Source organism: Abramis brama (assembly GCF_963993115.1).
Source record: "Abramis brama genome assembly, chromosome: 7".
NCBI classification, from domain to species: Eukaryota; Metazoa; Chordata; class Actinopteri; order Cypriniformes; family Leuciscidae; genus Abramis; species Abramis brama.
The window spans coordinates 5255924-5268917 of record NC_139969.1 but is presented as its reverse complement, the minus strand read 5'-3'; the positions used below and the strand labels follow the sequence as shown (position 1 = coordinate 5268917).

Here is a 12994-nt window from a genome sequence, read left to right as displayed (position 1 = left end):
CCGTCGTCCTCTGGATACACTGACGATAAAGGCTGTGAATAAACATGATCAGCTTTAAGAGTTCTGTATCACAACCATTAGTCTGTAATTTCTGTGCTACAAATGTCACATAACAGAAATGCAAAAATAGTGATAATTTACAAAAAGGGGCAATGGGAAGCAGGTGTGCTGGGGATTTCCATTTAAGCATTTAGTAATTAATTTGTAATAAACAAAATATAAATTGTATGTTGGCATTAAACCTAGTTCTTTCCAATAGGATTCATTTCATTTAGCATGTGATGTTTTCTTTCTCGAAACTGGATAAGCCTATCCCAATCCTTCCTCTTGTGTCCGACATGAGCTGTAAATGATGTGAAGAAACTGAATCTCAAAATAGAAAATCCAAGTCCATCTTCAGTGTTCTGCAAGGTAGGCAAAAGTTTTTTGTGCTAATTTTAATGTTCCTTGTATCTCGGTGTGTATTTTTGTGTTCTTCTCACCAATACGCTTGTTGTGCGTCGTGGAGTTTGATGTGTTTTATAGACATGATATTGTTTCTTAATCAAATGTGTTGACCCCCCTCCCCAGCACCCCATCCTAAATCAAGTTTCCCTTTTGATTTGGACAAACAGGACGTCCCAGCCCAAACTGCAGTGTGACTCAGTCATTCAGAGCATTCAAAGACCACACTTACTGCCTTATGAAAGATCACAGAACTGTAAGTCACCGTCACCAAACAGCCGTCCACTGAGGCAGAAGACTGTGAAGAAACACAACTGATGATCATTAATTTTCAATCATCATCTCAGTAAATGTCTGCAGAGAGGACTGATGACTTACAGTAGCGGCTGCTGTATTACTGTATTCTACTTACTGTATTACTGGTGGTGTTAAAATGTTCTTCTTCTCTAATGTGACCCCTCTCTGTCAGAGTGAGATATGAAGATTAAATATCATAATATTTTCCATATACACTGTTAAAAAAACCCCTCTTTTTTTGTATTGTTGTGAAAACCAGCTTTTGGAACCTTTATTTTTAAGATTATACAATTACAGTTGACAGGGTTTATGAATGGCATATACAAAAGATATAAAATACTTGATTCTTGTCAGTTGTATCTTTTTGTTGTCAAATGTGTGTGTATCATGATGCAAAACTGTAAATTTGACCCATTTTTTGTCCCTGTTTTTGTAATTGTGCGAGTTTGATGCCTCTCGAGTCACTTTACAGGCTCTTTCTTCTCACATACTGTAATCCATATAGACAGTATATTATGCCCATTTATTTGATTTCTTTATTAAATAGCTGTAAATGAAGCACAATAATATACTGTCAGTCCTCCAGAAGTGTAAAGAGAAAACTCACCCGGCTTCTTTCTCAGCCTCCAGGTTACTATTACAGCGAGAAAAACAAGCAGGAACAGCACAAGCGTCGCTACAAGACTCATGAGCAGAATCACATCATGCCTGCAGTGATGGAGAGACATATGTGTGTTTATCATACAGAACTATTCTCACTTTTAATGTGCAGCAAATTCATCTGTTAAAGCTTTGTTTCTAATTTAGAGATCCAATATAAGCAAATTAATTAATTTACATGCCTTAAATAGTTGTTTTGCTCATCCTGGCGGTGTATTTCTGTATTAATAGTCGCTGAGGCTGTTGTTGTTAGAGATGGATGAGCTTCATCTCTGCAATTAAAATTAACATTACATTATGTTGACATGTAATAGTTTGGTATCAGTTGCTATGAATGACTGAATAACAATGTTCACACTTACATGCGTGTCTCAGGTCTAAAATCAGTAATCATAACTGCTGCCAACAACAGAAACAGAGAAACAAGTGTCTTAGTGTTATCATTAATGAAAGAAGCTGTTTGTTAGGAGCCCGTTTCCACCACACAAGGAAAAAACTAATGCTTTAGTAAATTATAATTATGACATAAAAAGTTGACTTTTTGTCATAATCGTGACTTTTGATGTCATAATAGATGTCATTTGATGTCATTCTTTTCTTATAATTTAGTCTTATGTCATAATTTTCTGTTATAATTGAATTAAGCATGATTTAAGTTACATAGGTTTTTCATACTTTTTAATGTCATAATTAAAAATTGTCATAATTATGATATAACTTTTTATGATATAATTTTGACTTGTCACAGTCTCAGCATTTTATGTCATAATTATGACTTCTATCTTATAATTTAGACATTTGTCATAATTCTGACATTTTATAGAATTTCAGCGTCATAATTATGACTTTTTATCTCATAATTCAGACTTCAGCATTTTTTTTGTCATAAATGTCATAATTATGATTTACTAAAGCATGATTTTTTTTTTCGTATGTGGCTTCCATTGTATGCAGTGCATCTAAACAACGACTGTTTCCAGAGTATTTTTTTTCTGATGGATAAATGATTACACATGTCATTTCATAATTGGTAATTAAACACATTAAAAATATTTGATCTGATTAACCCAGTTCAGCTGCTCCTTACTGGTTATTATTTCATTCACACTTGTGGGATTTCTGTTTGCAGATGTCTGAGTTGTGTACCTGCAAAACAATGCAAAAAGAGAAAGAAAAATATGTTCACTCAAAAATGAAAGTACAATCAAGTCTTATCATTCCAAACCTGTATGTAAACTGTATACTTTCTTTCTTCAGTGAAAAAAAAAAAAAAAAAGTAGGCTTGTATGCTCTTCTCCTGTACTTCTTTCCTTAAAAAATATCGAATCAGTCCAAATTGTGACCAAATCATGTAGACCAGTTTTGGGAACAGGATCAACAGGTTTTCGGGCTACAAAAATAAATAGATGCATTTGATTCTTTTAAATGGTCAAAAAGTACACCTACTTGTCTGTCTCAGGGTCAGATGGTGTAGTTGTTGGAATATGTGTCACTGAAAGGAGAAAAACATGAAGTTATTTTTAGGCTATTGAGAATCACCATTTTTATAGCTGAACTGATTTGTGATCTTACCAGGTTTGGGTTCATTGACAGTGAGTTGAACAGGAGCCTGCAGATCTCCAGCAGAGCAGAAGTACCATCCAGAATCACTGAGTCTCAGTCCAGTCATCAACACAGTGAAGGAGCTTCTCCCATCATCACTGATCTGGACTGATGAATTCTGGGATGTGTCAGTCCTCTTCCCAGTGTAACAGCTCTGATCTTTATATCTGCACCACTGTTTGAGTTTATACTTATATCCAGAAGTGTAGAAACACTGGACACTGACATTATCACCTTCATGTCCAGATACACTGCTGTTCATCACAGACACATCAGGAGCTGAACACAGTCAAAAAGACAATAAGATTTGTCCATCAATTGTCTTATTGGCTATAAAATGTAAATAGACCTATCTAAATTCCCTTGATATTGATATATTTGATATTTGTAAGTGTTTACTTGTTACGGTTGGTAACAGTTACAGTCACAGAACTGAAAATTGTGGAAGTTTGGTTCCTGTACTATAGAAAGTTCATTCTTTCACCGGTATGCAGGAATGCTGTACTAAAATACAAAAAATTAACAAAAAATAACATAATTTCTGTTTCCGTATTCAAAAAAATGTCTCCTGCACTGATACCGCTTTACTGCTTTTTTAAACCACATTCAGCGAGTAATGTGATCCAGAACGAATCACTCTTATGAGACGGTTCTTTTCAGTGCATTAAAAAATAGGCTACAGAGCAACCAGTCCAACTCCAGAATGAATAGGCTTGTTTGATAAGAGCAAAATCTGCGCAGAAGCGATCACCGGTGATCACCGCGAAATGCCGGTTAGAAATGTGTCCGAGTGGTCCTGTACCGTAGACTGTATAAAACGCTCTGATGTCCTGCTGACGTAGGCTATGTAAAAAAACTCTTGCGAAGGCGAGGCGGACGTGTCGGATTCTGCAGTTGATCTCCACCGACTGCGCTGAGTAAAAGTGATGGGAAACGATTTGCTGACGACACAGCTTAATGTTCATTGGTTTAAACAACCGTGATATATTGTTTTCTTTTACAATGTTTGATTTTAAAACCCTGATATCCTGCTTTTATGTGTATAAATGACGTGTGACTATTCCTAAACTTTCTGACAGTGCGATTTCTCTATGGGTTATGTGATTGCTGTCATATTTAGGCCTGTAAAAATGTCTTTTAAACGGAAATAAATAAGTACTTTGGGTGTCTCGTTCATCATATTTATTTTCATAAAAGCAACAGAACTTAAGCAACAGTTTATCAGCAACAAAGCGCACGAGTGTGAATCCTGCGATATCCACCCTTGATATCAAAGGTGTCTGATTCACTACGAGAAGTTTTATCTTTAAGATGTGTGTGACCATCATATGGACAGTAAAAGAGCACACACAATCCCTATTCTGATTGGAATTGAATGCTAAAAGCTTGTTGGTATGTGACAGGAGGCCCTACGGTGGCTGAGAGAGCTCAACACACTGCAACTGAAGAACTCACATGCAAATAGAAAAACACCCGCAAATTAAGAAAACATCTTCATCAGTTTACACACGTGTGCTCCAAATACTCACAACTTTGAAGGGCCAAGCCCTTGAAGTGGGGACTTTGGAGTGAGCAGGGCACTTGTGTGCCATTATGTAGCGTTGCCACTTGGCGAAGTGAGCAAAGAATGTAATTTCCTCATTATTTTCATCTGGGATGTTCCTATGATAATGCAGTTGGTGTCCATCAGCTGAATATCTGTTCTTACAACAGAAATTTTGTATCATTGCTGTTAATGTGTGTATGTTAACATGACTGTTGCAAATATCAAGCGTAGCGTTAGTTCTGGCAGGTCACGTTAGTCAAGCTCACATCAGCTGACCCTCAGCTGATCCACATCTACCTATAGGAATACGACGCCTATCACCATATACATATATAAGCTCCTTCAGTATTATCAGCAGCTATCGCGTTTCTCAGGAGCTAATTACCCTCCTCCTTCCCCAGCTCCTCCTCTTGCCCAGTCAGGATTTGACATTCTGATTCCCCTTGAATTAGAATAATTATCGAATAATGTTGTACTTTAAGAACTTGAATTAAATATATTTGCAAACTTTCATGTTGGTTCTGTTCTGTTTACCCCAAGGGGGATTATTGCTGCTCTCCCTGCTCTTATCCATGCTAGGCTGCATGGATGCGCAGGGAGTTCTCGCCCAGAATGGAACCATTCCGCCAATCCAAACTGTATGCTAATTGTCAATCATATTTGACGGTAGTGGTCCTGACAGAAATACATTTTATACAAAAAAGTTTTAGATGTGTTGGAAACTTTTCCTTCATCAAAGCAGAGACCAGAAGACTTGGTTCTTTCTTCAGCAGCATTCTTTATTGAGAACACGAGCTGTCGTAGCTGCAGTCATCAAGTCTGACCAATGCAGTAGACATTGCAGGAGCGGTGCGTATACAGCAGTGCTGCGATCGTTTCTGCACTGAGTCTATTTCTGCTGTGCTGCAAATGCTGAATTAAAGTGACAGCGTATGTTTGTGGTAAAAATGAACACAGATTGACATGAAAATGTAGTAATTTCTAGCCTGGGAAAACCCAGACAACCTTCCGGCAAGTTTAGATTTGCTTTGCAAGTAGTCTGGCAAAGAGCCCATTCAAGCCGATCAGAAACATTGAGGCGGGCTTTACACGATGGCGATCGCTCTGATTGGTTTTAGGTCTATCCAACTGCGCCCAGAGGCATTTGAGCGACGTCCGTTGGTGGCGCCCCTTTGGAAATGAGTTATTAATGAAGCGTTGCCAGACCTCAGTTACTACTGAAAATGGTCTGGTTTTAACCAGGCTAAATAATTTCATCATAAATGCATTTGATTAAATACAATATAATATCATAATAAATGCATTTAATTAAATACTGCTATTTTTCACAGTCATCTTTTTACTTTAAGACTGGGGTAAAGCAAGGAAAATTACTGCAACAAGGCGACATAATGAATGACACTCATTCGTGGAGGTGGAAAAACAAGTTATTTGTGACATGCAAGATTTATTGTATACAGATTTAAATTATGCAAAAGAAAAGGTTTGAATTTGCTGTTTTTGTCAATTTTAAAGGGATACTCCACCGTTTTTTCATATTAAACTATGTTATTCCCTTAACTAAGACGAGTTGATACATACCTCTCTCATCTCAGTGCGCGCACTCAATCGCTCTAGCGCGCGGTGACACTTTGAAAGCACTTAGCTTACCCCAGTATAATGGTATAAGACGAGTTGATACATAGGCTACCTCTCTCATCTCAGTGCATGCACTTAATCACTCTGGCGCGCGGCGACACTCTGATAGTACTTAGCTTAGCCAAAGTCCTTTTAGGCAGTCTCTGGCTTACCCCAGTATATTCAATGGTATCTAACAGCAATGAATTTAGAAGTGACCAAACACATCAAAGTTTTCCCTATTTAAAAACAGTTACACGAGTAGTTATACGACCAAGTATGGTGACACAATATAAAACGTGGCGCGAAGAGGATCAGGCGTGACTTTTTACTGCGCCGAGTCGAAGTACTTCCAAAAGTGCTATTACGCCATACATTATAGTTATCCTTTTTAACCCGCTTAGAAAAGCGCCACGTTTTATTTTGTGTCACCATACTTGGTCGTATAACTACTCGTGTAACTGTTTTTAAATAGGGAAAACGTTGATGTGTTTGGTCACTTCTAAATTCATTGCTGTTAGATACCATTGAATATACTGGGGTAAGCCAGAGACTGCCTAAAAGGACTTTGGCTAAGCTAAGTACTATCAGAGTGTCGCTGCGCGCCAGAGCGATTAAGTGCATGCACTGAGATGAGAGAGGTAGCCTATGTATCAACTCGTCTTAGTTAAGGGAATAACATAGTTTAATATGAAAAACGGTGGAGTATCCCTTTAAGTTTTAATTTAAAATGTAGGCCTATGCGATTTTAAGTAGGCCTACATGATTCAATATTTTACCACTGCTTGAGGAACTAATAATCTATATAGAAGCAATGCATTGAATAATACGTTGTTTAAATTGTGTTTAAACGATACGTCTATTATATACAAAGAGAATCGCAATGCTGACAAATTGTTTTTTTAAATAAAAGTTGCTGATAACTTATGGATTTGAAACAAAGTGAGTATGTGTTTGTGGTACTGCACAGGAGTATGTGTGAAACGGTCTGACTGAACGTTGTTAAATGGGACGGTCTAGCCGGAGGATTGTTCTTGTCGCCAACTGTGACAGCTGCCGTTGATGAGTGGCAGTAACGTTTGTACTGGACTTTTTGAAAGTTATATTAAACTCTCTTAAAGGGGTTCACAAACTGTCTAAATATGGTCGCCATCGTCCATTTCTATAAAGAGTAAACTATATAATCTTAGAAATCTGTAAACTGACTAATCGCATCTTAGTAATATAAGTCAAAATTGCACTTTCAATATTTTTTAAAAGTTTTTTTTTTTTTTTTTTTTTACATATGTATCATTAGATATTTGAGTAAGTTGAAACCCAATACTTTAAAGGTGTAATCCGGTTTACTTGTGTGTAAAGAAATACATATTATAACCCAACAACACTTAGCCTACCTTTTATAATATTTACAATGTTATTTATATCTTCATTATTTCATTTTTATATTGTATTATATTATATTTATAATAAATATATAACCCAACAACAACACTTACCTTTTACATTATTTATAACGCTATTTATAGCTTAATCATTTCATATTTATTCTATTTTAATAAATTGCATTGTCAGAAAACAAAACTGTAATTCGTAAATCGTAATTTGGAAAGAAGTTTTTTACCTGATTGGACCGTCAGATACAAATAATAACCAGGGTCTACAGTGCCAGGGCCACCAATCTCCACAGCGCACCAGTAATATCCAGAGTCGGAGATCTCCAGTTTGTCCCATCGCACTGTAAAAATACTCTGGTCTCGATAATCAGTGATGGAAAATGTTCCTGTCTTTCCTGCTCCAAATGCCAATATACTGCAAATGACCCAATATCTCCCCTGACAGAAAAATTTGTGGTTTACTTTATGTTGTTTATCATACACACATGGAATAATGCCAGATGATCCAGATTTCACTGCTATATTAAGTTCCAGTGTATTAACTCTAGCACCACCTGTAGACAAGAATAAACGTAGGGGAGAAACCATAAAACACAAACTGCACATGATAATTATAACTTAAACCATTTAAAAAATTTAACAACAGTCTGTACAATGGTTTAGTAATACTTTAAACAAAATTATATATATATTCTCTTACCCGAGATGTAAAGTAAAATCCCAGAGAAAATCAGAAAGTAAATCATGTCTATAGTGGAGTGTGTGTGCTATAGTGGAGTGTGTGTGTATGAGAGGAGCTGGTCTCTTCTTGAAGTGTCTCTGTTTCCTCCTGTTTCCGTTTCAGAGCAGAAATATCATCGCCTGAAACCACATAAAATAAGCGTCAGCAAGTGAGCAAAGTAGCAGCAGCAAACTCAAACTAGCCACAACACAACAACAATCAACATTTTACTTATGGCTAATTTGATTTGTGAACAGGTTAAAGCATGTTAAAAGATACTGTAGTAGTGGTATAATCTGAATAAGCAGATTCTCTTGTTCAATTTGATATAAAACTTGGACATTTTGATTGACAAAATAAATGCATACAAAATCTAAACTGTACATGTTTTCAAATATAACAACTCAAAATATTTCAAAACACTATTCATAGCAAAGAATATAGGAAAAAAATATATTAAAGTTTGAGATAAAAAAGTATTGCAACCATCCCCAGTGTCTCATATTTCCTTAAAATAATTCACAATTATGTATTTAAAATGTATTCAAGAATATTTAAAAATGTGTTGTGGCTACTGTTACGAACTGCTCAGAGACACAAAGTAGGAGATCCAAGTGCAGCTTTATTGGCTGGGGCAATCCAGAGGCGTAATCCAAAGTACAGGCTAGGGTCATACACAGGCAGGTAGTCAAAACAAAGAAACAAACAAAACAAACAAAACAGGCAGGGACCAGAGGCAAGAGAGTAATCCAGGGACCAGAGGCAAGAGAGTAATCCAGGGAACAGGGCAAGATATCAAAAACCAAGAAACAAGAAAACCAGGGAAACGCTCAGAAATGCAGTGTAACACTTAACAAGACTTCGCGGTGAGTGAATGAATGAACATGGTATAAATAGACAGACTAACAGGATGAGACACAGGTGAATGCAATCAGTGAATGAGGTACAGGTGAATGTGATCAGTGATAATGAGTCCGGGCAGTGAGTTATGGGAAATGTAGTTTGTGAGTGATAGTCTTATGTGGAGTGCCCTCTGGTGGCTCTCAAGGGCACTCCAGCTGGTGACCGTTACATAGCCCCCCCTCTAAGGAGCGGATTCCAGACGCTCCTAACATTGTCCAGGAGGGAGGTGGAGCGGAGGCGGACCCGGGGGCGGGATGGAGGGCCAGGCCCGTGGAGCGGCAGAGGACCTGGAGACTGCGGCAGGATGGGAGGCCAGGGCGGATCAGGCTGTGCAGGCGACCAGGGCGGATCAGGCTGTGCAGGCGACCAGGGCGGATCAGGCTGTGCAGGCGACCAGGGCGGATCAGGCTGTGCAGGCGACCAGGGCGGATCAGGCTGTGCAGGCGACCAGGGCGGATCAGGCTGTGCAGGCGACCAGGGCGGATCAGGCTGTGCAGGCGACCAGGGCGGAGCAGGCTGTGCAGGCGACCAGGGCGGAGCAGGCTGTGCAGGCGACCAGGGCGGAGCAGGCTGTGCAGGCGACCAGGGCGGAGCAGGCTGTGCAGGCGACCAGGGCGGAGCAGGCTGTGCAGGCGACCAGGGCGGAGCAGGCTGTGCAGGCGGCCGTGGCGGAGCAGGCAGTGCAGGCGGCCGGGGCGGAGCAGGCTGAGCAGGCGGCCGGGGCGGAGACGACCCTTCAGGCGGATCCAGCGGTTCAGGAACATGAACGGGCTCAAGAACAGGAACAGGAACGGGCTCAGGGGATGCGGTGGCCATCTTGTCCGAAGACACAGGCGTGGAGTCGGCCATCTTGTCCGAAGACACAGGCGTGGAGTCGGCCATCTTGTCCGAAGACACAGGCGTGGAGTCGGCCATCTTGTCCGAAGACACAGGCGTGGAGTCGGCCATCTTGTCCGAAGACACAGGCGTGGAGTCGGCCATCTTGTCCGAAGACACAGGCGTGGAGTCGGCCATCTTGTCCGAAGACACAGGCGTGGAGTCGGCCATCTTGTCCGAAGACACAGGCGTGGAGTCGGCCATCTTGTCCGAAGACACAGGCGTGGAGTCGGCCATCTTGTCCGAGGACACAGGCGTGGAGTCGGCCATCTTGTCCGAGGACACAGGCGTGGAGTCGGCCATCTTGTCCGAGGACACAGGCGTGGAGTCGGCCATTTTGTCCGAAGACACAGGCGTAGGAAGAGGAACAGATTCAGGCTCAGGATCAGTATCAGATTCAGGCTCAGGAACAATTTCAGTCTCGGCGAGACGAGACTCTGGACGGGCAGACGTGACGTGAAGCTCTGGCTCTGGCTCGGCAGGACTGACGTGAAGCTCTGGCTCTGGCTCGGCAGGACTGACGTGAAGCTCTGGCTCTGGCTCGGCAGGACTGACGTGAAGCTCTGGCTCTGGCTCGGCAGGACTGACGTGAAGCTCTGGCTCTGGCTCGGCAGGACTGACGTGAAGCTCTGGCTCTGGCTCGGCAGGACTGACGTGAAGCTCTGGCTCTGGCTCGGCAGGACTGACGTGAAGCTCTGGCTCTGGCTCGGCAGGACTGACGTGAAGCTCTGGCTCTGGCTCGGCAGGACTGACGTGAAGCTCTGGCTCTGGCTCGGCAGGACTGACGTGAAGCTCTGGCTCTGGCTCGGCAGGACTGACGTGAAGCTCTGGCTCTGGCTCGGCAGGACTGACGTGAAGCTCTGGCTCTGGCTCGGCAGGACTGACGTGAAGCTCTGGCTCTGGCTCGGCAGGACTGACGTGAAGCTCTGGCTCTGGCTCGGCAGGACTGACGTGAAGCTCTGGCTCTGGCTCGGCAGGACTGACGTGAAGCTCTGGCTCTGGCTCGGCAGGACTGACGTGAACAGTCTCTGGATCAGCAGAAGCGACGTGAACAGTCTCTGGATCAGCAGAAGCGACGTGAACAGTCTCTGGATCAGCAGAAGCGACGTGAACAGTCTCTAGATCAGCAGAAGCGACGTGAGGTGCGGGCTCAACCTCACCCACTATGAAGGGAGACCCACAAAATAGCAAAACAAAATCTATATATTGAGCCAGAGTCCATCTGGGGTCAACCTCGGGCAAATAAAAACTCACGTCCTGATCCAGTCCCATCCAAAAACAATCCTTGAGTTCCCTGTCGTCCAGTGGGGCCAGGTGGCAACAAGCCACAAACTCACCCACATAGTCCTCTATGGGGCGACCATCCTGGAAGATGGAGCAGAGTTTAGTTACTGGGTCCATGTTTGTCATTGCTGCTGGATCTGGGTGTGGCGAAGTCTTCTGTTACAAAACTGCTCAGAGACACAAAGTAGGAGATCCAAGTGCAGCTTTATTGGCTGGGGCAATCCAGAGGCGTAATCCAAAGTACAGGCTAGGGTCATACACAGGCAGGTAGTCAAAACAAAGAAACAAACAAAACAAACAAAACAGGCAGGGACCAGAGGCAAGAGAGTAATCCAGGGACCAGAGGCAAGAGAGTAATCCAGGGAACAGGGCAAGATATCAAAAACCAAGAAACAAGAAAACCAGGGAAACGCTCAGAAATGCAGTGTAACACTTAACAAGACTTCGCGGTGAGTGAATGAATGAACATGGTATAAATAGACAGACTAACAGGATGAGACACAGGTGAATGCAATCAGTGAATGAGGTACAGGTGAATGTGATCAGTGATAATGAGTCCGGGCAGTGAGTTATGGGAAATGTAGTTTGTGAGTGATAGTCTTATGTGGAGTGCCCTCTGGTGGCTCTCAAGGGCACTCCAGCTGGTGACCGTTACAGCTACATTGGTTCCTGTAGTGAGTGTGCAAGTAAAATAATAATGTGTGAGTGTGAATCTGCACTGTGGCCTTTGGACAGAAACCAACCACAAAAACACACGAGTCAGTAAAGAAGCAACACATTCACACAGAGACTGACCTCAGCTCCACCGGCACTGTTCACCACATGCAGATACAGTGAGATACATACAGTATATGGGCAGACAAAATAACTGATGTCTCTGTTGACGGCCATTCAAAAGAATGAATGAATTCTTTTGAATGGCCGAACCCTCCTTTTCCCTTGCTCTTCCTCTCCTCTGCATTAACTATGTTAACAAATACAACTTTTGATTTCAATAATGTAGGCTATTAATAGCTTAAATATTAAAATGAAAATTAACAATGCTGTAGAAGTGCAGTTTATTAATAGTATGTTAACTAATGTAATTAACTATAGTTTAAAGGTGCTCTAAGTGATGTTGGGTGACGTCACTTCTAGTTGACGTTTAAAGTATTGTCAAACAAAATGGAGGCTAGCTGGACCCTCCCTCCTCCTCATCCGCGCACTAACCCCCCAAACCCCACCCTAGATCCTTCTTGTCGGTTATTGGCTGGAGCAGTTTGTTATGTTTTGTGGTGCAGGTGAGCCCAGTTGGTTTTTCTTGCCGTTTGTGGAGCCTGGGCTGTCTACAGAGACTGCGTTTTTTTTTTTTTTTTTTACAGTGTGTTCAGGGGACAGGCAGCTAGCGGATGGTGAGGAGATGTTTGCTGTATGTGACAAAAAAAAATGGCCTAAAAAACGCTTAGACATCGCTTAGAGCACCTTTAATAAATGAAACATTATTGTAAAGTGTGACCGATTTTTTTATACACCAATTCAGTGTTGGACAGATCAGTTGTTTTAACCATTCATTAAAGTGAATGGTTCAAAGGAGTCATTCGTTTGCGTATATGGCACGCATTGTGTGATTATCTCGGGTGTTTAGGACATTGCACAAGATTTGTGTCAACA

At 41.6% G+C, this 12994-nt stretch overlaps 1 protein-coding gene across 1 annotated transcript; it reads right to left on the bottom strand.

Moving 5' to 3' along the window:
- LOC311085992 (uncharacterized protein) lies at positions 1 to 8403 on the bottom strand. Its single transcript, XM_084118614.1, has 12 exons — positions 8261 to 8403; positions 7788 to 8114; positions 2974 to 3282; positions 2848 to 2893; positions 2489 to 2547; positions 1764 to 1797; positions 1584 to 1673; positions 1349 to 1449; positions 857 to 906; positions 677 to 742; positions 243 to 404; positions 1 to 32 (listed from the first exon to the last, which is right to left on the bottom strand). The coding sequence occupies exons 1-11, from the start codon at positions 8304 to 8306 to the stop codon at positions 243 to 245; spliced, it is 1290 nt and encodes a 429-aa protein (XP_083974740.1). The 5' UTR covers positions 8307 to 8403; the 3' UTR covers positions 1 to 32.
- Between the last annotated feature and the right edge of the window lie 4591 nt (positions 8404 to 12994).

Excerpts from the sequence above, each read along its gene's own strand:
- LOC311085992 (XM_084118614.1), bottom strand. The coding sequence starts at position 8,306 with ATGATTTACTTTCTGATTTTCTCTGGGATTTTACTTTACATCTCGG. Across the intron at positions 907-1,348 it reads GAGGCTGAGAAAGAAGCCGG|AGAGGGGTCACATTAGAGAA; the intron begins GTGAGTTTTCTC and ends TCACTCTGACAG. Across the intron at positions 743-856 it reads TTAACACCACCAGTAATACA|TCTTCTGCCTCAGTGGACGG; the intron begins GTAAGTAGAATA and ends GTTTCTTCACAG.